Source organism: Crotalus tigris, unplaced genomic scaffold, assembly GCF_016545835.1.
Source record: "Crotalus tigris isolate CLP2741 ecotype Arizona unplaced genomic scaffold, ASM1654583v1 scf7180000019707.1183690, whole genome shotgun sequence".
Taxonomy (NCBI): domain Eukaryota; kingdom Metazoa; phylum Chordata; class Lepidosauria; order Squamata; family Viperidae; genus Crotalus; species Crotalus tigris.
The window spans coordinates 588,523-610,576 of NW_024097673.1; the positions used below are offsets into that span (position 1 = coordinate 588,523).

Here is a 22,054-nt window from a genome sequence, read left to right on the forward strand (position 1 = left end):
TACAATAAAGGTAATACTTACTTACTTTTACATATTTTAACAGCAGCTAGGATAGCATATGCACAATTTTGAAAAAATGAAGAAACTCCTACAGAGGAGAATATAATTAAAAAAATACTGGAATGCACAGAAATGGATAGGTTAAAAATTAAAGAAAAAGAAGAAACAGAATATTATATGACATGGTACTTATTTTAACAATGGTTAGCTGATAAAAACAGGTTAGAAAGTTGGAAATATGAGAATATGTGGATTATGTGAGCAAGATTTATAATGGATTAGTAAATACTTTGTTATATAACTAATGTTAATGTGGGTAATACTATTTTTAATATTTTGATTGCTATTTCCTAGTATATGATTGTGTAAGCAACACAGAAGTTTAAAAATAAAACGGTTGTCAGAACCCATTCCTATTCTATCTTTGGGGGGGGGGTACTGCAGGGTTATTGCTTCCTCTATTTGCTTTGTTTATTGCCTTTGTTTATTGGCTCTGTATTCGCTCTCCCCTTTTCTCACGATGGACTTAACAGACAAAAGGGTCGCCAGGGGAAGTTTTGAAACAGATGTAATCAGGGAGAGGGGTGATGTATTCTGGTCAGGCCTCTCTGACAAGATTGTGCCCTCTGAAGTCCTTTCAAACGGGATCGAAGGGGAGGGAGGGGGCGCCGCGATAGAACTGTATATAATGCTGTGAATTTGAATATTTGAGTGTGAGCTCTGTTTTGGAAATTCCTGTTGAAGTTTATCCCAGAGATTCACCGCACATTGCAAACTGCTTTTTCTATTTTCTGCAGAATAAACTCTTTTCTTACCAATCCAATTTTGTTGGTGTTTTAATCGTTTCCAACAATTGTACTTTAATAAGATTATGAATGTGATGATTATTATATTTTAATACTTGTATATCTAGACAACACACTGTTCAATGTAGAAATGAACATTTTAAAATAATAATAAAAAAATAAAAAGATCACAATATGCTAACACTTTATAATTCCTTAGCAAGACCACACTTGGAACAGTGCATACAGTTTTGGTCACAATATAAAAAGGATGTTGAAACTCTGGAAAGGGTGCAGAGTAGAGCAACAAAGATGGAGTACTAGAGGCTAAAAGATACAAAGAACACTTTAGGGATTGGGTATAACTAGTTTAATGAAAAGGGCTGGGGTGACATGATAGCAGTGTTCCAATATTTGAGAGGCTGCCATAAAGAAATGGGGGACGGTCGACATTCTCCAAAGTACCTGAGGGCAGAACAAGCAGCAGTTATTCTCTCAAATGTAGACGGTGCTGGCTCTTTATTTCAAGGGAGATGGGATCTCTACTTCGTACACAGCTTCAAATTTGGATTTAGACTAAGACTGTATTTTCACGCACGCTTCCGAGGAAAGAAGCGGCCTTCCTATGGTCCGAGGTAAGCAGTTCGGGACGACCGATTCTCAGGACAAAGGAATTCGCTCAACGCACAACGCCGCACACGAAGATAAAACAGTCCGTTTCTCTTCGCTCGCGCAGGCCTGCGTCTCGAGGACGCCTTCCTCGCAGAGTATTAGCAGGAGTTGGGCCGCCCGCGCTGCGCCTCCCTCTCCCCTTTCCCTCGGGGGCGTGGCTAGCTTTGCCTTTCGCCATGATGAACAAATGACCTCGCGGGGAATGAAATTTAAATTCTACAAAGGCGAGAGAGTTCTTTGCTTCGAGCCGGACCCGACCAAGGCGAAGGTGCTTTATGATGCCAAGGTGGGATTTCTCCGCTTACTGTGCGGCCCTTCTTTTCCCACGCGCCAACCGCTTCCTCCTAACTGAAGCCACCTCCTTCTCTGTGGCGCTTCCGGGCGTTGTTTGTGTCGTTGTTGAGACTTGCGAGGCTTCTGACAGGAGCTCGGAAAGAGGAAGCTCTCTTCCATTTCCGTTTCTCCTTAAAAAAAAAAAAAAGTAGGATTTAAAATTATTAACATTGGGGTTACTTCTATTTTGAAGCGGGCGCTGCATGCAAACGTACGGCGTAGAATAAGGGAAGAGATGGCCCTGAATGAAAGAAAGCTTCTTTCTCTCTCCATCTACGCCTAATCGTATTTGTTGCAAAAGCGCCACAAATTCCTTTAGGATGTGCATTTACAACTAGTGTGATCCTCAGGCATAACAGTAGTAAATGGTTGGTTACAATAGGCAAACTCTGTGTGCAGGTAACAATTTGATTATTTTTTATTTTCTGATGAGTGTGAGATAAACACGTTTTCCGGTTCCTAATCAGAGGCAAACACTTGGTAATGAGGTATTTCTGTTTATAGTACAGGCCAGCTATAGGGCCAGTTTAAAGCACACAGCTGAACTGCCTCTGACATTTCATGCCTGTTTGCTCAATAGTGTATACCATATTAAAACTGCTTTCAAACATAGAATGTCAGGTTTTTATCTCTTCTGATTAATTGAAAATAGATTTTTTTATTTTTATATTTATTTTGTGGACTGGCTTAAAATCTATCCAGTACTAATGCCATTTTTGCTGATTATGCAAACTTTTTTTAAAAAAAGGAAGTGAAATTTCATTTCAGAGTATTGTGGTTTGTACTTGACTATATTTGTACAATATTCTTAAATTTTTGCTTAATCATGGTTCACCAAACAGACCACCCATCACTCCATAAGATTTTGGGGATAAAATTCAAGGGCAAAATAATTGTCTTTTGCGGTGGCGTTGTTATGGAATAGAATATAATAGAATAGAGCTGGAAGGGACCTTGGAGGTTTTGTAGTCCAGCCCCCTGCTCAAGCAGGAGAACCTATACAATTTCAGACAAGTGACAGCCTCTTCTTAAAAACCTCCAGTGATGGAGTGCCCACAATTTCTGAAGGCAAGCTGTTCCACTGGTTAATTGTCCTCACTGTTAGGAAGTTTCTCCTTAATTCCAGGTTGCTTCTCTCTGGTCAGTTTCCAACCATTGTTTCTTGTCCTGCCCTCTGGTGCTTTGGAGAATAGTTTGATGCTCTCTTCTTTGTGGCAGCCCCTCAAATACTGGAATACTGCTATCATGTCCCCCCTATTTCTTCTTTTCTTTATACTAGCCAAACACAAGTCCTCAGCCATTCTTCATATGTTTTAGTCTTTGATCATTTTAGTTGCTCTTCTCTGAACTTTTTCCAAAGTCTCAACATCTTTTTTGTAGTATGGTGACCAAAATTGGCTGCAGTATTCCAGGTGTGGTCTTACTAGGGTTTTATAAAGTGGTACTAATACATCGTATGATCTTGATTCTATGCCTCTGTTTATACAAGCCAGGATTATATTAGCTTTGTTGGCTGCTGCTGCACATTGCTGGCTCATGGTTAAGTGATCATCCACTAGGACTCCAAGGTCCCTCTAGCACAGTGTTTCTCAACCTTGACAATTTTAAGGAATTCTGGGAGTTGAAGTCCACATGCCTTAAAATTGTCAAGGTTGAGAAACACTGCTCTAGCAGTTACTCTTTTTGAGCCAGGTCTTGTCTAATCTGTACTTATACCTTTGATTTTTCCTGCCTAAATGTAAGACTTTTCTCCACATTAAAATTCAATTTGTTGGATAGGGCCAATTGTTCAAATTTGTCAAGATCATTTTGGATGCTGAGCTTGTCTTCTGGAGTGTTGGCTATTCCTGCCAGTTTAGTGTCATCTGCAAATTTGATAAGTTCCCTTCAATTCCCTCATCTAAGCCATTTATGAAGATATTGAAGAGTACTGGGCCTAAGATGGAGCCTTGTGGTACCCCACTGCTTACTTCTCTCCAAGTGGATGTAGTACCATTGAGGACTACTCGCTGAGTATGGTTTGTCAGCCAGGTACACATCCATCTGGCGGTGATTTTGTCTATCCCAATTTTTTCTAGCTTACTAAGCAGGAAGTTGTCAAATGCCTTACTGAAATCTAAATATAATATGTCCACAAAAAAAGAAATAGTGGTGATATGATAGCAGTATTCCAGTATCTGAGGGGCTGCCACAAAGAAGAGGGGGTCAAATTATTCTCTAAAGCATCAGAGTGCAGGACAAGAAATAATGGTTGAAACTGATGAAAGAGAGAAGCAACCTGGAATTAAGGAGAAACTCCCTAAAAGTGACAATTAACCAGTGGAACGGCTTACTTTCAAAAATCATGGGCGCTCCATCACTGGAGATTTTTAAGAAGAGACTATACCAGTGGTGGCGAACCTATGGCACAGATGCCAGAGGAGGCACTCAGAGCCCTCTCTGTGGGCACGTGCACCATTGCCCCAGTCCTAGGCCTTCAGCTGGGTTTTATAAAATCTTTTCGCTTTAGGCCTCTGCCGCCATGTGCAAAAAAAAAAAGGTTCAATCAGTCAATTTCAACTTCTCGCGGGAAAAAAAAATCTTGCAAAGTTGGAATTGACTGAACTTTTTAGTCCCACCTAGTCTGCCGTTACCACTGCAGCCACGCCCACCCAATGGGCCACACCCAGCCAATGGGACACACCCACCCGGCACCCAACGATGCATAAGTGGGTTTTGAGTTGCAGTTTGGGCACTCAGTCTCTAAAAGGTTCGCCATCACTGGACTATGTAGTCACTTGTCTGAGATGGTATAGGTCAGTGATGGCGAACCTTTTAGAGACCGAGTGCCCAAAAACTGCCCTACCCCCGCCTCACCCCACCCACCCGCAGGGCCACCCACCACCTCCACAGCCCGCTGCAGATCACTCAGGCAGCTCAGCAGCGCCATGGTGGCCACACCCTCCACCTGTGCTCCATAGCATCATCTGTTTGTGATGGGGCGCAAGGGTGGAGTCTCATCCCCACTGCCCGGCTGCCATGTCCTTGGCTGTGCTGCTCCAGGCGGGCCGTGCCTGGGGGTGACTCTCCTCCAGGGGGGCTGCTGACGTGGAGGGGGCCGCAGGGGGAGGCAGGGCTGGGGGGACGGCACATGTATATGTTCTGCTTCAACGAGGGGTTGGACTAGAAGACCTCCAAGGTCCCTTCCAGCTCTATTCTTTTCTAATTCTAAATGTGTCCCTTTTTCCATTTTTTGTACTTGTCCTTTTTGTCTTTCAGTTGGTCAGAGAGACCTTTGTGCAACCATGCTGCTTTCTTCTTAAATTTCTTGTTTTTCTTTTTCAGTGGTATTGTGCTGGACTGGGCTTTTATGATTGCCTTTTTCAGAGTTTCCCATACTTGAGTTATTTTTCCCTTTAGAATTTTCGTCCATGGAATCTTTCCTAGGTTCTCTCTGAGTTTGTTAAAGTCAACTCTTTTGAAGTTTAAGACCCTGGTTCAATTATTTTCTATTGTTTGCATTTGCATTATATCAAATTTCAGTATGACGTGATCACTTTCACCCAAGATTCCAGCAACTTCAACTCCCTCTATCACAGTGCTTCTCAACGTTTGTGTGACGGCGACCCCCATCACACAAACATTCTGCGCATGCGCGGTGCGCATGCGCGGTGCCGCCCCCATGCGTGACGCGCGTGCGTGGCGTTGCCCTCATGCGCGACGCGCGTGCGTGGTGCCGCCCCATGCGTGGCACGCGTGCGCGGCAGCGCCCCCATGCGTGATGCGCGTGCGTGGCGCCACCCTCATGCGCGACGCGCGTGCATGGCGCCGCCCCCATGCGTGGCACGCGTGCGCGGCAGCGCCCCCATGCGCGGCGCGCGTGCGCGGCGCCACAGAAAATGGCGGATCGCCACCTTTGGCGACCCCCGAAAAATGGTCGATCGACCCCAAATGGGGTCGCGACCTATAGGTTGAGAACCGCTGCTCTATCACTTCTTTATTAGTTAGAATTAGATCCAGTATAGCTTTACTTCTAGTTCCCTCCTCTACCTTTTGGATGATAAAGTTGTCGTCTAGGTTGGTTAAGAATCTGTTTGATCTCCCATTTGCTGCAGAGTTTTTCTCCCAGTTGATATCTGGATAGTTGAAGTCTCCTATTTCTACCGTGGTATGCTTCCTATATACGCTTGATAACTGGTTGGCAAAGAGTTCATCTATTTCTTCTGATTGGTTGGGGGGCCTGTAATATACACCTATGGCAATTTCACTTTTTTCCTTTTATATCAACCCATATACATTCTGGAGGGATTTTATATTTGATCATGTGCATTTCTGTAGATATGTAGTGTTCTCTTACATATAGTGCAACTCCCCGTCCTCTTTTTGTAGATCTATTTCTTTTGAACAATTTGTATCCATCCATCAGTACATTCCAGTCATGGGTTTCGTCCCACCAGATTTTTGTAATACCAACTATGTTATACTCACCCTTGTGTACTATCGCTTCTAGTTCAGACATGTCAAACACAAGGCCCGGGGGCCAGATGCAGCCTGCAAAGTGGTTTCATGTGGCCCGCAAAGCCATCTTGGAAACAGGGAATAGCCTCCATTGCCTTGGCCCAGGCCGGCCAGGAGCCAATGAACAATTTTGTGGTGGCCATCTATGCTGAAATGCATTCAGTCTTAGCTCCACAAGGCCGTCTGGAAACAGCAAGGAACCAGCCCCTGCTGCATCAGCCCAGCCCCCTAGGTGCTTGCTGGGGAGGTGTCACCCTTTGTGAGGAATGAAGAAATGCACCATCGCCTGGAAGTGGCCAGGAATCTCCTAATTCACATATGCGGCTTGATGGGCTCTAGGGGAAGGGTTTCGGCAGGCAGCGGGGTGCTCTCCTCACAGCGCCAAGAGGCTGAGCTGGGCAGCGAGAATCAAAAAGAAACGCGAGGCCACCCAGCTCCCAGCCTGCCTGGTTTCAGCAGGCAGCGGGGAGCTCTCCTCATAGCGCCAAGAACTGAGCCGGGTGGCACGAATCTAATGAGAAGTGCAATGCTGCCTAGCCCCAAGCCTGCCCAGTTTCAGCAGGCAGCAAGGTGCAAAGCTGGCGAGCTATGTACCGCCTGGCTCAACCTCCCCGCGCTGTGAGGAGAGCGTCCCGCTGCCTGCTGAGACTGGGCAGGCTGGGGGTTGGGAGGCATTGAACAGGTAATGTTGATTCTCATGCTGCTCATGGCATCCCCTCCCCCAGAGCCCACCAAGCCAGATATGTGAATTAGGTGAGGGCCATTTGCTGGTCACTTCCAGGCAATGGTGCATTTCTTCATTCCTAATAAAGGGTGACACCTCCCCAGCTGCATTTCTTGCCTGTTTTTCTCCCTCCCTCATCTCAAATATTTTCCCACCACTCTGTGTTTAGGAAGGAAGGAAAGAAGGAGAGGGAGGGTCTGAGGGAAGTCCTGCCTTAATCCTGTCCTGCTGCCCTTTCACCATCCCCTTGCCCCCTCCTCCTGGTCTATCCTGGGGGTCTCCCATCCTATTGCTAAGGAAGCTTTGGATATAAAGCCGGGTCTCCTCCCAGGGAGAGGGAATGGGCCTCCTTCTGACTTTGCCCTCGTAGCCATCATGAGCAACCTGGCTAAGGAGAGCAAGCACAGCAGCAGCAGCCTTGAGGAGGAGGTAAGTGCAGCTGAGCGCCTTCTTGGGGATGTGGCTGGGGTTGGTGCTGCAGGTGCTCTAAGGCCAGGCTGGGCATTTGACCTCTGCTGCCCAGGGCTTCGGGCAGCCTGCACCATCATCCAGTCCCCCCCCCCACATGGCCTGAGAGGAACAGTGAGGCTCTTCCAGTGGACCATGCCTTGGCACTTGACCTGGTCCCACCCCCTTCTGCAGACCCTCAGATCTATCCCACTCCTGCCCAGGCCCCCACAGGCACCCTTGACGCAAAGTATGTAGAGCTGGCCATGCCCACCCAGTAGGCTGCACCCACTCCATCCACACCCACCCAGTAGGCCGCACCCACCCTGGCCATACCCACCCAGCCCCCCAAGGGCAATCGCAATGCTGATGCAGCCCTCAATTAAATTGAGTTTGACACCCCTGGTCCAGTTCATCCTGTTTGTTCCCCAAGTTTTGAGCATTTGATATAAGCATTTAAGACTTTTATGCCTGTCCATGGGTATGTTTCCTGCATCTCCTGATTGTTGTTTGAGTATTTCTTTTTTCTTATCACTCCCTATCTCAGCTGAAGGTTTGAGCTGTCAGACGTTAGCCTCGAAACTTTAATGACTTGGAGAAGTTCTGCAAAGAGGAGTGGGACAAAATCCTTCCTGAGATGTGTGCAAACCTGTTGGCCACCTACAAAAAACCTCTGTGATTGCCAACAAGGGTTTTGCCACCAAGTACTCAGTCATGTTTTGCGAAGGGATCAAATACTTATTTTACTCAATTTATATCTTTTTTGAAATGCATTTTTCTGGATTTTTTAATTGTTATTCTGTCTCTCACTGTTAAAATAAACCTACCATTAAAATTATAGACTGATCATTCTTTGTCAGTGGCCAAATGTATAAAATCAACAGGGGATCAAATATTTTTTTCCCTCACTATATGACTGGTTTTGTGTTCTAGAGATTCTAAAAATTGGTCAAACTTCCCCCTCAATTTTAGTTTAAACCCCTTTTGATAAATTGGGCCAGTCTTTTTCTGAGTACATTTTCCCCTGTTTTTGTGAGGTGTAGCCCATCCCTTGCCCAGAGTCCTTTTCGTAGAAAATGCAGTCCATGATCCAGGGAAACCAAAGTTTTCTTGACGACACCAACCCTTTAGCCAGTGGTTTATTTCTAGAATTCTTTTTTCCCTCAATGGGGGTTGGCCTTTTGTTGAGAGTACTGATTTGACAATGGAAGTAAACATTATAGGCCTCCCACATTCCATTCCACTCTTAGTGTCTTGGAAAGCAAAAATAACTCTACAATATGTGTCCTAGGTGTATATAGAATGCAGCACTTTAGTTATGGTTTAGTGCATCATATGCACCAATCACGGTCTTTGAGGGGCTACAACAAAGCAAGATTCACTTTCATGATAAATACACTAATTACAGTCCCCACCATTCCTTTTCACAAGATATTTTTTATTCTTATGATCTGATGCTTTAATAGATAGATAGATAGATAGATAGATAGATAGATAGATAGATAGATAAGCATAATTTAAAAATGGAATGGTTTAACATATACCTATTTTTGAAAAATTGAGATGTTCACTTGACTGGTGATAGTTATTTGATAAAGATTTGAGCATTGTAATAGAGCTTACTTGTGCAGAAGTGCCCTGTATTCTACTGTAAATTAAAGTGTGCAATTGAGTTTTGATTTTGCAAATTGGTATATATTTTGGTCACAATATAAAAAAGATGTTGAGACTCTAGAAACTAGAGTTTAGAGAAGCGCAACAAAGATGATTAGAGAAGCTAAAACATATGAAAAATGCTTGCAGAAATTGGGTATGTCAATAGTTTAATGAAAAGAAGGACTAGAGGTGACATGATAGCAGTGTTCCAATATTTGAGGGCTGCCATTAAAAAGAGGGTTCAATCTATTGTCCAAAGCACCTGAAGGCAGTACAAAAAGCAATGAATAGAAACTCATCAAGGAGAAAATCAACCTAGAACTAAGGAAAGATTTCTTGACAGTTGGAACGATTAACCCGTGGAACAGCTTGCTTTCAATAGTTGTGGGTGCTCCATCACTTGATTGATATATTATTCAAAAGATTGAATAATCATTTATCTAAAAATGGTACAGGGTCTCCTGCTTGAACAGGAGGTTGGAATAGAAGACCTCCAAGATCCCTTCCACCCTTATTCTGTATAGAATTTGATTCAAAGTGCAATGCCTGAATTCCAGGAACCTCTTCATATGGGCCAAATATAGCCTGCAAGGTTTCAAATAATAAAGTAGGATGATAAATAAGGGAGCAAACATCCAAAATATTTCAAGAGGAAACAGTTGATTTCTACTTTATCTTGAAGGCTGAGCTTGAAGAGGAGTAATGCTTCCTTTACTGCAGCGGTCTCCAACCTTTGCGGCTGGGTGACCTGGCTGGGAGGGGGAACCCGGCTGCACAAGCAGTGGGCTGGCATGCATGTGCATACTGCTCAACTTGTGGAAGTTGTGCTGTGTGCATGCATGCTAGCCCGCTGCTCGTGCAAGTTGAGCTGCGCGTGCAAACATGCTGGCCCACTGCTTGAGCAGACCAGTTCTGAATAAACCACGGCCTGGTAGTGAGCCAGGGGTTGGGGACCCCTGCCTTACTGGATTTCTGTCATCTGGCTTGCTTGAGAATGAAATGAAGTAGGGATAATACGGATTTCAGAACAGGATTCAGTTTATATATGGTTAGCCAATAATATAGATGTGTTAATTGTTCATGAGAGTTTTCCAAATAAATGGTAGTGAGTTTTTAAAGTAAATTGGTATTATTTCTACTTTTTTGGGAGGAGGAGTTAATTAATTTCTTAAAATAGGCAAGAAATCAAATTTTGAAAAACCAGTGACAAGTACTAATTAATAATACATATTTAGAATAAACATATAACTGAAAAACAACTTTGACAATTTATATTCACAGATAATTTCCTGTTGATAATATTTTTGGACCCATTCTATAGAATATGACACAGATCACAATAACATCCAAATATCATGTAGTGATATCATTATGAATATATTGCTGTGGCAGGCTGTGTGATGTTATCACACCTTTGCCCACTTCAATTACCTATACCTTATTGACTTCTAAAGCAGAGGTCCTCAACCTTTGGGGCACTTGGCACTGGTTCCAAGGAGAGAGGTTTTTCTGTGGACCGAGGTTGGGTCGTTTTGTGTGCTGCCTGCATCCTCTGGATGGGGCTTTGCTTGTTTGTGCAGACCGATTGCTGGCATGCCACGGCCCGGTTCTGTCCACGGACCAGGGGTTGGGGACCCTGTTCTAAAGGAAGTAAATACCAAAATATCAAAACTCATTACAGTTATTTATTTTAATTTGTTGCATATTGAGATAGTTTATTCCAGGCAGTTTAATTTTTTTGTAATAGAGAAATGTTATTGCATCCAATTATTGCATTTAATCTCTGAAATATATTTAATCTTTTAAAATGAAGTAGTGGACTATGTTTTTAATTACTTAGCTTAGACTCCTATGTTATAAGACAATGAATTGTAAATAATAATAATAACAATGCCTATAAAAATGTTTGTGTAAGCATGCATGTGTTTGATTTTAGATTGTTGATATTGTTATTGGAAAAGATGAGAAAGGAAGAAAGGTCCCAGAATATCTGATCCATTTTAATGGTTGGAATAGAAGGTGAGCATATATTTAAATAAAAACATAGAATATTACTAACTAGGAGAGAATTAGTAATTCAGATATAACTCATATTACTCTAGATGAAGCTTGGATTCTAATATGTTCTGATTGACTTTAAAAATGATTTGGAAGCTTCTGGTGGTACAAAGTGCTGCTAAATCATAAATCCTTGATAGTTAATCTGCAAAGTAATCTGTATAGTACCCTGGTTGCTAGCATGTTTCTGACTTGAATTTTAAGTCATATGAAATCTTGATTCAGCAGATTTTATACGCAAATCAAATTTCCATCTCAGCATCCCCCTCTAAAATGGTGGCCTTACATAACTGGAATGAGGCAATTCTGTTAATTTTATCTTAATGTTACAAAATCCCCAGGTGGTTTGTGCCATTTGTATAGTGACATCAGTGTTCAAATGATAATAATCAAGGACTACCTATATTAATGGAATACATAATGTATCTTACCTGCTCAGTATAGAGTGCCACTTCAGATTAGTTGGGAGCTTAGGAGATATATGCACAGTAATGTTCAAATTCATTTGCTGCTTATTTTATAATTCAATCAGTTTGATAGAAATCCTCTATAATAAAATAATTATTTTATTCTTATTTTTTTTTTTAAACTACTTAGTTGGGACAGATGGGCAGCTGAACATCATGTACTTCGTGACACTGATGAAAATCGCAGATTACAGCGCAAATTGGCAAGAAAAGCTGTGGCTCGCATGTAAGGATCAAATATGGTTAACAGATTTTTTGAAATAGATTAAGTCATTTTCAAATGACTTAATTTCAGTATCAGCTGTAATGTTTTTAATTTTTAATCCTGGATATTTGGGGTAGCTATCTATATGTGCAGATGATTTTTCCTAGTTTTTTTAAACACAATATTTTTATTCTAAAATATTTGATGCCCTTATAAAGTCACATGTTGCTGTTATAATGACATTATACCAGAGGAATGCTGTGGATATAATTTACTTGGACTTCAGTAAGGCATTTGACAAAGTAGACCAGAACTTACTACTTGAGAAGATAGAAAAATGCGGGTTAGACAGCGTCACCACCAGATGGATCCGTAGCTGGCTGACCGGCAGTACTCAGCATGTGGTCCTCAATGGAACCGCATCTACATGGAAGGAAGTGTGTAGTGGGGTGCCCCAGGGCTCTGTTCTGGGCCCAGTGCTCTTCAACATCTTCATCAACGATTTGGACAAGGGGATAGATGGGGAACTCATCAAATTTGCAGACAACACCAAACTGGCAGGAATAGCCAACACTCCAGAAGACAGACTTAGGATACAGGAGGATCTGGACAGACTTGAACACTGGGCGCTATCTAACAAAATGAAATTCAGTGGTGAAAAAAGTAAGGTTCTACATTTAGGCAAGAACAACCAAATGTACAGGTATAGTACAGGGGGTACCTTGCTTAATAGTAGTAACTGTGAGAGGGATCTCGGAGTCCTAGTGGACAATCATTTAAATATGAGCCAGCAGTGTGCTGCAGCTGCCAAAAAAGCCAACACAGTGCTAGGCTGCATTAACAGAGGGATAGAATCAAGATCACGTGAAGTGTTAATACCACTTTACAATGCTTTGGTAAGGCCACACTTGGAATACTGCATCCAGTTTTGGTCACCACGATGTAAAAAAGATGTTGAGACTCTAGAAAGAATACAGAGAAGAGCAACAAAGATGATTAGGGGACTGGAGGCTAAAACATATAAGGAACGGTTGCTAGAATTGGGTATGTCTAGTTTAAGGAAGAGAAGGACAAGGGGGGACATGATAGCAGTCTTCCAATATCTCAGGGGCTGCCCCAAAGAAGAGGGAGTCAAGCTATTCTCCAAAGCGCCTGAAGGCAGGACAAGAAGCAACGGGTGGAAACTAATCAAGGAGAGAAGCAACTTAGAACTAAGGAGAAACTTCCTGACAGTTAGAACAATTAACCAATGGAACAACCTGCCTCCAGAAGCGGTGAATGCGCCAACACTGGAAGTTTTTAAGAAGAAACTGGACAGCCATTTGTCTGAAATGGTATAGGGTTTCCTGCCTGAGCAGGGGGTTGGACTAGATGACCTCCAAGTTCCCTTCCAATTTTATCATTATTACTACTACTACTACTACTACTCTTATTATTATTATTATTATTATTATTATTATTATTATTATTATTATTTCTGATTACGAGTTTTATAAAATGGGGAGAATGCTTATTAGTAGCAGGTAGAAAAACAAGACAGGTTTTCCTTTTTTGCTGTTCTTATACAAGAAGGAATTACTTGATCTCTGTATCCTGCTGGTTTATTTTTAGTTTACTAATTCTTAAAATAATGGTTTTATTTTGGCTTAGATAGGATGATAGAGATTATTAGACAAAAGTAAACTAACCTCTGGTCAATGGTAAACTATAGACTGGGAAAAAGAAGATATCTTACTGTAATATGTATTGTGTATGAATTGACCCCTATATATTTGAAATCTATGTTTTTTATGTCAGAGAAAGAAACACAAATATGCCCCATTTTTGAAATGCTAATTTTTACTTTTACTGCTTTAAAGTAGGTGAAAAATCATGTTAGCTAAATAGTAGCCTATCTTCAATTTTCTTTAGGAGAAGAAAAGGAAAGAAAGGGCGTTGCAGATTGCCAGGTGTTGATTCTGTATTGAAGCTCCTTCCTATTGAAGAGAATGAAAGGAGTAGTGAAAACTGTAAGTTGGCATATAGGGGATACTTGTGCTATCTAATTAAAAATTGTATGTAATAATTAAATATCACTATAGTTAATAAACAGGGAAATAATTTAAGTTCTCTTCCACAGACACTTGCAACTTAAAAGAAAAGTTGATTAAGGCAGTTGTACTATAAAAAAGACAAATATAAACAGATATATTGAATGTAGACCATGGATTTTTTTCTCCCTTTTTAATATCTACTTGGATAATTGAATTTAACCAGTACATTAAAAATACTAAAAAAACATACTAAATATACATTCGGGGATTCTTTTTAGGTCAGTTATTTTATATATTATTGAACTACAGAAGTTTCACAAGGCTTCTGAGTTCAGGTTTTGAAAGTGAATGTATAGAGGGAATTGAAATTGCCGGAACCTTGGGTGAAAGTGATCATGTCATACTGGAATTTAATATAATGCAAACACTAGCAATAGAAAACAATCCAACAATGTCTTAAACTTCAAAAGAGCCGACTTTAACAAATTCAGAGAAACCTAGGAAAGATCCCATGGATGAAAATCCTAAAGAGGAAAACAACCCAAGAAATGTGGGAAACCCTGAAAAATGCGATCACAAAAAGCCCAGACCAGCACAATACCACTGAGAAAGAAAAACAAATCCAAGAAGAAACCAGCATGGCTGCACAAAGATCTCTCTAACAAATTGAAAGACAATAAGGACAAATACAAAAAATGGAAAGAGGGGCACATAACCAAGGCCGATTATCAGCAGACAGCCAGAATATGCAAAGAAGAAGTCAGGAAAGCAAAGGCTCAGAACGAACAAAGATTTGCAACAGAAATCAAGGACAATAAAAAAAGTTTCTTCCAACATATTAACAACAAGAAAAAAGTCAAGGAAACTGTAGGCCCACTAAAGAGTGAAGATGGCAAGGAAATTACAGGCAACAGGGAGAAAGCAGAGCTGCTTACCTCATACTTTGTGTCAGTCTTCACACAAAAAGAAACTATAGCCCAACATACCAACCTCCCCCACTGCAAACGACATACTAGAAACAAAAATTAAAATAAGCAAGAAAATGGTAAGAGAACTACTATCTGACCTTGACAAGTATAAATCACCAGGACCCGACAGATTACACCCCAGAGTTCTGAAAGAGCTGGCAGATGTTATCTCAGAACTGTTGCCCCACATCTTTCATAAATCCTAGAGCACTGAGGATTGGAAAAGGACAGATGTGGTTCCTATCTTCAACAGAAGGGGGAAAAAACGGACCCAGGAAACTATAGACCAATCAGTTTAACATCAATACCTGGGAATATCCTAGAAAAGATAATCAAAAAAAGATCTGTGAACAACTAGAAGCAAACAAATCATAACTAGCAGCCAGCACAAGTTTGTTAAAAACAGATCATGCCAAACCAATCTTATCTCATTCTTCGATAAAGTGACTAAACTAGTAGACCAGCAAAATGCAATGGGCGTAGTATACTTAGATTTCAGTAAGGCATTTGATAAAATAGACCAACCTACTCCTTGGTAAGTTAGAAAAAGGTAGAATAGACAACATCACCACCAGATGGATCTATAGCTGGCTGACAAACCGTACTCAACTAGTAGTCCTCAATGGCACTACATCCACATGGAGAGAAGTTAGCATTGGGGTACCACAAATTCCGTCTTAGGCCCAGTACTCTTCAATATCTTTATAAATGACTTAGATGAGGGAATTGAAGGGGAACTCATCAAATTTGCAGGTGACACTAAACTGTCAGGAGCAGTCAACATCCCAGAAGACAAACTCAGGATCCAAAAAGATCTAGACAAACTCGAACAATGGGCCCTATCCAACAAAATGACCTTTGGAGAAAAGCAAAGTCTTACACTTAGGCAGGAAAAACCAAAAGGACAATCATACGAAGAACGGCTGCAGGACTTGGATTTGGCTAGTAGTCTAAAAAAAAGAAGAAATAGGGGAGACATGATAGCAGTATTCCAGTGTATGAGGGGCTTCCACAAGGCAGAGGGGGTCAGGTTGTTCACTAGAGCACCAGAGGGAAGGACAAGAAACAAGGTTGGAAACTGGTGAAGGAAAGAAGCAACCTGGAATTAAGGAGAAACTTCCTGACAGTGAGGACAATCAACCAGTGGAACAGCTTACCCCCAGAAATCATGGGCGCTTCGTCACTGGAAATTTTTAAGAAGATACTAGCAATGACCTGTCTGAGATGGTATAGGTTCTCCTGCTTGAGTAGGGGGCTGGACTAGAAGACCTCCAAGGTCCCTTCCAGCTCTATTCTATTCTATTTCAGGAAAAGAGTCAAAGCACTAAAATATCCAGAAAAAAGTAGGCTTTCGTCAACAAATTATAGCAGATGGATAAGTTAGGTTTATTATTTTTTGTTCTTTATCTATATATCCTACTACCAATTAAGTTAGTTTACAGAAACAAGGGGATACATGTAACAAAACAAACAATAATTAACAATTTAAAAGATAGCTCACAAGTGATTAGACCACAAGGGCTCAGTAGAATAGCCAGATCTTAAGCTTTTTATTTATTCATAAAAGTTATATGGCTGACCATCTTGTACAATATAGTCTAAGTAGCTAACAATCATCACACCACTATATGTAAAAACTAAAAAAACAGGAACCCCATCTTTCCTTTTATTCTCTGGAAAACTAGGAAGGTTCCCTTATGAAATACTTCCCATTCATTCCCCTTCTCCTTCTGTGGACTGAGCTCTGGTGGCACAATATGCAGTATTGCAGACAAACTCTACCCACAGCCAGGATCCTGATCGGCTCAAGATAGATTCAGCCTTTCATCCTTCTGAGGTCAATAAAATGAGGACTTCAGATTGTTGGGAGCAATATGCTGACATTTGTAAACTGCTCAGAGCAGTTAAGCACTGTTAAGCACTATGGAGCAGTAAATAAATTTAAGTGCTATTGCTATTTTACATGCCAATTATCCATTTTATGTCTCTTGCTCCTGTCTTCCAAGATCATTCCTACATATAATTATAAATTGACATCATTTGATAGAGGGTACCTATCCTGAGGGAGGAGGTGGGCTCACAGATAACATGGCATCCCACTTTCCTGGTCATAGCTTAGGTAGTGACTCTTTGTTTTTCAAAGCCATTGCCTATGTCCTCTGCATTAAGCAGCCAAAAAAACCCCTGGCCATGTCTTCCATCTGTTGCTTTGATTGGAGCTGTAATCCAGAAGAACCCCAAGTTACCTACTTTTTAAAGTGGGGATTACTATATTCACCAGAAGCTCAAATCAAAGCCAAAATAAAGTTAGATTTCTTAACAATAGACAGAATTCTGTCTTGCAGAACTTGCTTTGGACTTTCCAGACATCAGGTCAGGATTTTCATAATATTCTAGCTTGGCCCCGGATGGCAATATACGAGGGCAATTTGGAAATAAATCTCCGTTTGGTTATCAATGACAGACACTCCAGATATAGAACCTTTATTATACACATTAGAAAACTACAACATTAGACTTCTGGGTACTTAGATTAAGAGGGATGAACCCCTCAAGTAACATAGTATGTCTCCTTTCTTCTTTCTTTTGTGTTTGGTTTTTTGACATGAGAAATATAAAAATGTTGGGATGTTTATATAAAAGAAATGTTTTCTCTGTTTTGTCTTCTGCTTTTTCTTTTCTTATTTTTCTTTAAGATATGAGAAATGTAAAAAAAATGGCTTGTATGAGAAAAAAGACTTAAATACTTAAGTTTAACTAATTTTGAGAAAATCTTAACCAGTAAGAATGCTTTGAATATTATGGGGAAAACAAATTTAAATAAGAATTTTGTAAACAGGATTTATGACGAGGCAATCAAGATGATCGGTGAAAAAAAGCTTTATATTGATGTGGTTTTATTTGCAGAAACATGAGAAAAATGTCTATATTTAATTGTCATTTATTTAAATAAAAACTGTATTAATTAATGCTGGGAAAGATTGAGGGCAATAGAAGAAGGGGACGACAGAGAATGAGGTCGCTGGATAGAGTCACTGAAGAAGTAGGCGTGAGCTTAAATCAGGGGTGTCAAACTCAATTTCATTGAGGGCCTCATCAGCATTGCGGTTGCCCTCGGGGGGGCTGGGTGGGTGTGGCCAGGGTGGGTGCGGCCTACTGGGTGGGTGTGGATGGAATGGTTACGGCCTACTGGGTGGGCATGGCCAGCTCTACATCGTTTGTGTCAAGGGTGCCTGTGGGGGCCTGGGCAGGAGTTGGATAGATCTAAGGATCTCTGCAGAAGGGGATGGGACCAGGTCAAGTGCCAAGGCATGGTCCACTGGAAGAGCCTCACTGTTCCTCTCAGGCCATGTGGGGGGGACTGGATGGTGGTGGTGCGGGCTGCCCAGAGCCCTGGGCAGCAGAGGTCAAATGCCCAGCCTGGCCCTTCAGCACCCACAGCACCAAGCCCAGCCCCACTTCCCCAAGGGGGCACTCAGCTGCACTTACCTCCTTCTTGAGGCTGCTGCTGCTGTGCTTGCTCTCCTTAGCCAGGTTGCTCATAATGGGTACGACGGCAAAGCCAGAGGGAGGCCCATTTCCTCTCCATGGGAGGAGACCCGGCTTTGTATCCAAAGCTTCCTTAGCAATAGGATGGGAGACGCCCAGGATAGACCAGGAGGAGGGGGCAAGGGGATGGTGAAAGGGCAGCAGGGCAAGACTTCCCTCAGACCCTCCCTCTCCTTCTTTCCTTCCTTCCTAAGTACAGAGTGGTGGGAAAATATTTAAGATGAGGGAGGGAGAAAAACAGGCAAGAAATGCAGCTGGGGAGGTGTTACCCTTCATGAGGAATGAAGAAATGCACCATTGCCTGGAAGTGACCAGCAAATGGCCCTCACCTACTTCACATATCTGGCTTGGTGGGCTCTGGGGGAGGGGGTGCCATGAGCAGCATGAGAATCAACATTACCTGTGCAATGTGACCCAGCCCTCAGCCTGCCCAGTCTCAGTAGGCAGCCGGGCGCTCTCCTCACAGCGCTGAGAGGTTGAGCCAGGCGGTACAAAGCTCACCAGCTTTGCACCTTTTGCCTGCTGAAACTGGGCAGGCTGGGGACTAGGCAGCATTACACTTCTCATCAGATTCGTGCCACCCGGCTCAGTTCTTGGCGCTATGAGGAGAGCTCCCCGCTGCCTGCCGAAACAGGGCAGGCTGGGAGCTGGGTAGCCTCGCACTTCTTTTTGGATTTGCGCTGCCCAGCTCAGACTCTCAGCACTGTGAGGAGAGCGCCCCTCTGGCTGCCGAAACCCCTCCCCCAGAGCCCATCAAGCTGGATATATGAAGTAGGCAATTCCTGGCCACTTCCAGGCGATGGTGCATTTCTTCATTCCTCACAAAGGGTGACACCTCCCCAGCAAGCACCTAAGGGGCTGGGCTGACGCGGCAGGGGCTGGTTTTTGCTGTTTCCAGATGGCCTTGTGGAGCTAAGACTGAATGCGTTTCAGCATAGATGGCCACCACACAATTGTACATTGGCTCCCGGTCGGCCTGGGCCAGGGCCAAGGCAGCGGGGGCTGTTCCCTGTTTCCAGGATGGCTTCGCGGACCACATGAAACCACTTTGCGGGCCGCATCTGTCCCCGGGCCTTGTGTTTGACATGTCTGGCTTAAATGGACTCCAGAAGATGGTAGAGGACAGGAAGACCTGGAGGAACGTTGTCCATGGGGTCGCGATGGGTCTGACACGACTTCGCAACTAACAACAATTAATTTAAGGTTGGCAAAAGAGAATATTATTGGAAGAAAAGAAAATCAAGTAAAGTTATTATATGGACTATATAGAATTATAGAAATTAATTGTTACTGAAATTAATTGTTATTGACACTAACCCAGACAACATGCTCTTTACCAAATATTAAGGTGTATGTTAAAAATCAATAAAACATATTTTTGTAAAAAAGAAAACTACAACATTACATTACTGTTCGACATAATTGCCATTCAAATTGGGGCACTTGTCATAATGTCTTACAAGGTTTGAAATTCCTTAGTAGTAGTTGCTTGGGCCCAAATCTGGGCTAAGGGGGTAGGAGGGTTATCAAAAAAGTCCTTCAGAAACTGCTTCAAAAGTTCTTGGATGTGTCTAGTGGTGTGCGGATAAGCATTATCGTGAACCAACACCACACCAGAAGTCAGCATGCCCCAACGCTTATTATGGATGGCTTGTCTGAGTTTTCATAACATTTGATGGTCAAACTATGCTCCATGAACTTCACTAGCAGTACTCCTTTGGCATCTTCACATTTGGTAGGATTTTCTATGGCAGGGTTCATTTTCAATTGATCTGGCAGACGAGTCAACTGCAACACAACCTTCTTCCACTCTCCTATTGAACTACTGTACATGGTGACATAGGACAGGTGCTGCTATCCCCACCTATTTCTCACACATGCTCAAACGGGGATTTATTTCTGAATTGCCCTTATATTAACATACTGATGATAACTTGTCCCAAACTAACGGATTTCTTCTGTAGTGGGTTCCTATTCATGGTAAGTCTTTGGTAAGCTAGAAAAAGGTAGAATAGACAACATCACCATCAGATGGATCTGTAGCTGGCTGGCAAACTGTACTCAACGAGTAGTCCTCAACAGCACTATATCCACATGGAGAGAAGTAAGCAGTGGGGTACCACAAGGTTCCGTCTTAGGTCCAGTACTCTTCAATATCTTCATCAATGACTTAGCTGAGGGAATTGAAGGGGAACTCATCAAATTTGCAGATGACACCAAACTGGCAGGAGTAGCCAACACCTCAGAAGACAATCTCAGGATTCAAAAAGATCTTGACAAACTTGAACAATGGGCCCTATCCAACAAAATGAGTTTTAATGTGGAGAAAAACAAAGTTTTATATTTAGGCAGGAAAAATCAAAGGAACAAGTACAGATTGGGTGAGACCTGCCTTAAAACTGTGAGAGGAACTTTGGAGTCCTAATGGACAATCACTTAACCATGAGCCAGCAGTGTGCAGCAGCAGCCAAAAAAGCTAATACAATCCTGGGTTGTATAAACGGAGGCATAGAATCAAGTTCACGCAAGGTATTAATATCATTTATAAAACCCTAGGAAGACCACACCTGGAATACTGCAGCCAGTTTTGATCACCATATCACAAAAAAGATATTGAGAGTTTGGAAAAATTCAGAGAAGAGCCACTAAGATGATCAAAGGCCTGGAGACTAAAACATACGAAGACAGCTGCAAGACTTGGGTTTGGCTAGTCTAAAGAAAAGAAGAAATAGGGGAGACGTGATAGCAGTATTCCAGTATTTGAGGGGCTGCCACAAGAAGAGGGGGTCACATTATTCACCGGAGCATCTGAGGGCAGGACAAGAAACAATGGTTGGAAACTGATCAAAGAGAGAAGCAACTTGGAATTAAGGAGAAACTTCCTGACAATGAGAACAATAAAACAGTGGAATAGCTTGCCCCCAGAAATCATGGGTGCTCCATCACTGGAGATTTTTAAAAAGAGGCTAGACAGTCACTTGTCTGAGATGGTATAGGTTCTCCTGCTTGAGCAGGAGGCTGGACTAGAAGGCCTCCAAGGTCCTTTCCAGCTTCTATTCTATTCTATTCTATTCTATTCTATTCTATTCTATTCTATTCTATTCTATTTCATGTTGGAACAACTACTTTCCTCATCCATAGTAACTAAAGCTACCTGTTAAAGAAGGAGTGGAATCAAGAGAAAACAGTGTTTGCAGTGCTTAAATGCTATAGGCTTTCTAATAGGATAGCATAATCAATAGTATCAAATGCCAGTGAAACCAGAAGGAATGCAGTTCCTCCAGATACAGACCATTATTCACAAGGGTGCCCAGTGTTGTTTCTCTTCCAGATCAAGTCTTAAACCATATTGAAAAGATTGGACATTGACCAGGATATTGCATGGTTGGATCAAGAGATGATCTGTTTAGAAATGATTATGTAATCATTTTTGTCAAGACCGATGGCACTATCCCTTTCTTAAATTTTTACCATCTCCCAAGTTAACCACATATTGTTCATCCACACAATTCATTGATCCAGCTTGCAGAAAGCAGAGTTCATGCTCTAGAAGAACCCACCTGCTTCCTGCCTGCTCCACAAGCTCAAAAGAATCTCAAATAATTTTACAAGATGTAAGTATTTTGTCATACCTATCTAATGCTTCAGTCATTAAAAATG

At 42.1% G+C, this 22,054-nt stretch overlaps 1 protein-coding gene across 3 annotated transcripts in view; it reads left to right on the forward strand.

Annotated features, from left to right (window-relative positions):
• Nucleotides 1-1,136: 1,136 nt before the first annotated feature.
• The window catches only part of MSL3 (MSL complex subunit 3), a 44,114-nt gene continuing 23,196 nt past the window's right edge, over nucleotides 1,137-22,054 (forward strand). Inside the window, exons 1-4 of one of the 3 annotated variants that reach the window (XM_039364269.1) lie at nucleotides 1,137-1,743; nucleotides 11,051-11,133; nucleotides 11,770-11,865; nucleotides 13,756-13,853. In XM_039364269.1, coding sequence (XP_039220203.1) covers nucleotides 1,411-1,743; nucleotides 11,051-11,133; nucleotides 11,770-11,865; nucleotides 13,756-13,853 — 610 coding nt within the window. In that variant the 5' untranslated portion in view covers nucleotides 1,137-1,410. The remainder of the gene's footprint in view (nucleotides 1,744-11,050; nucleotides 11,134-11,769; nucleotides 11,866-13,755; nucleotides 13,854-22,054) is intronic. The other 2 variants (XM_039364271.1, XM_039364270.1) reach the window with 2 other exon arrangements.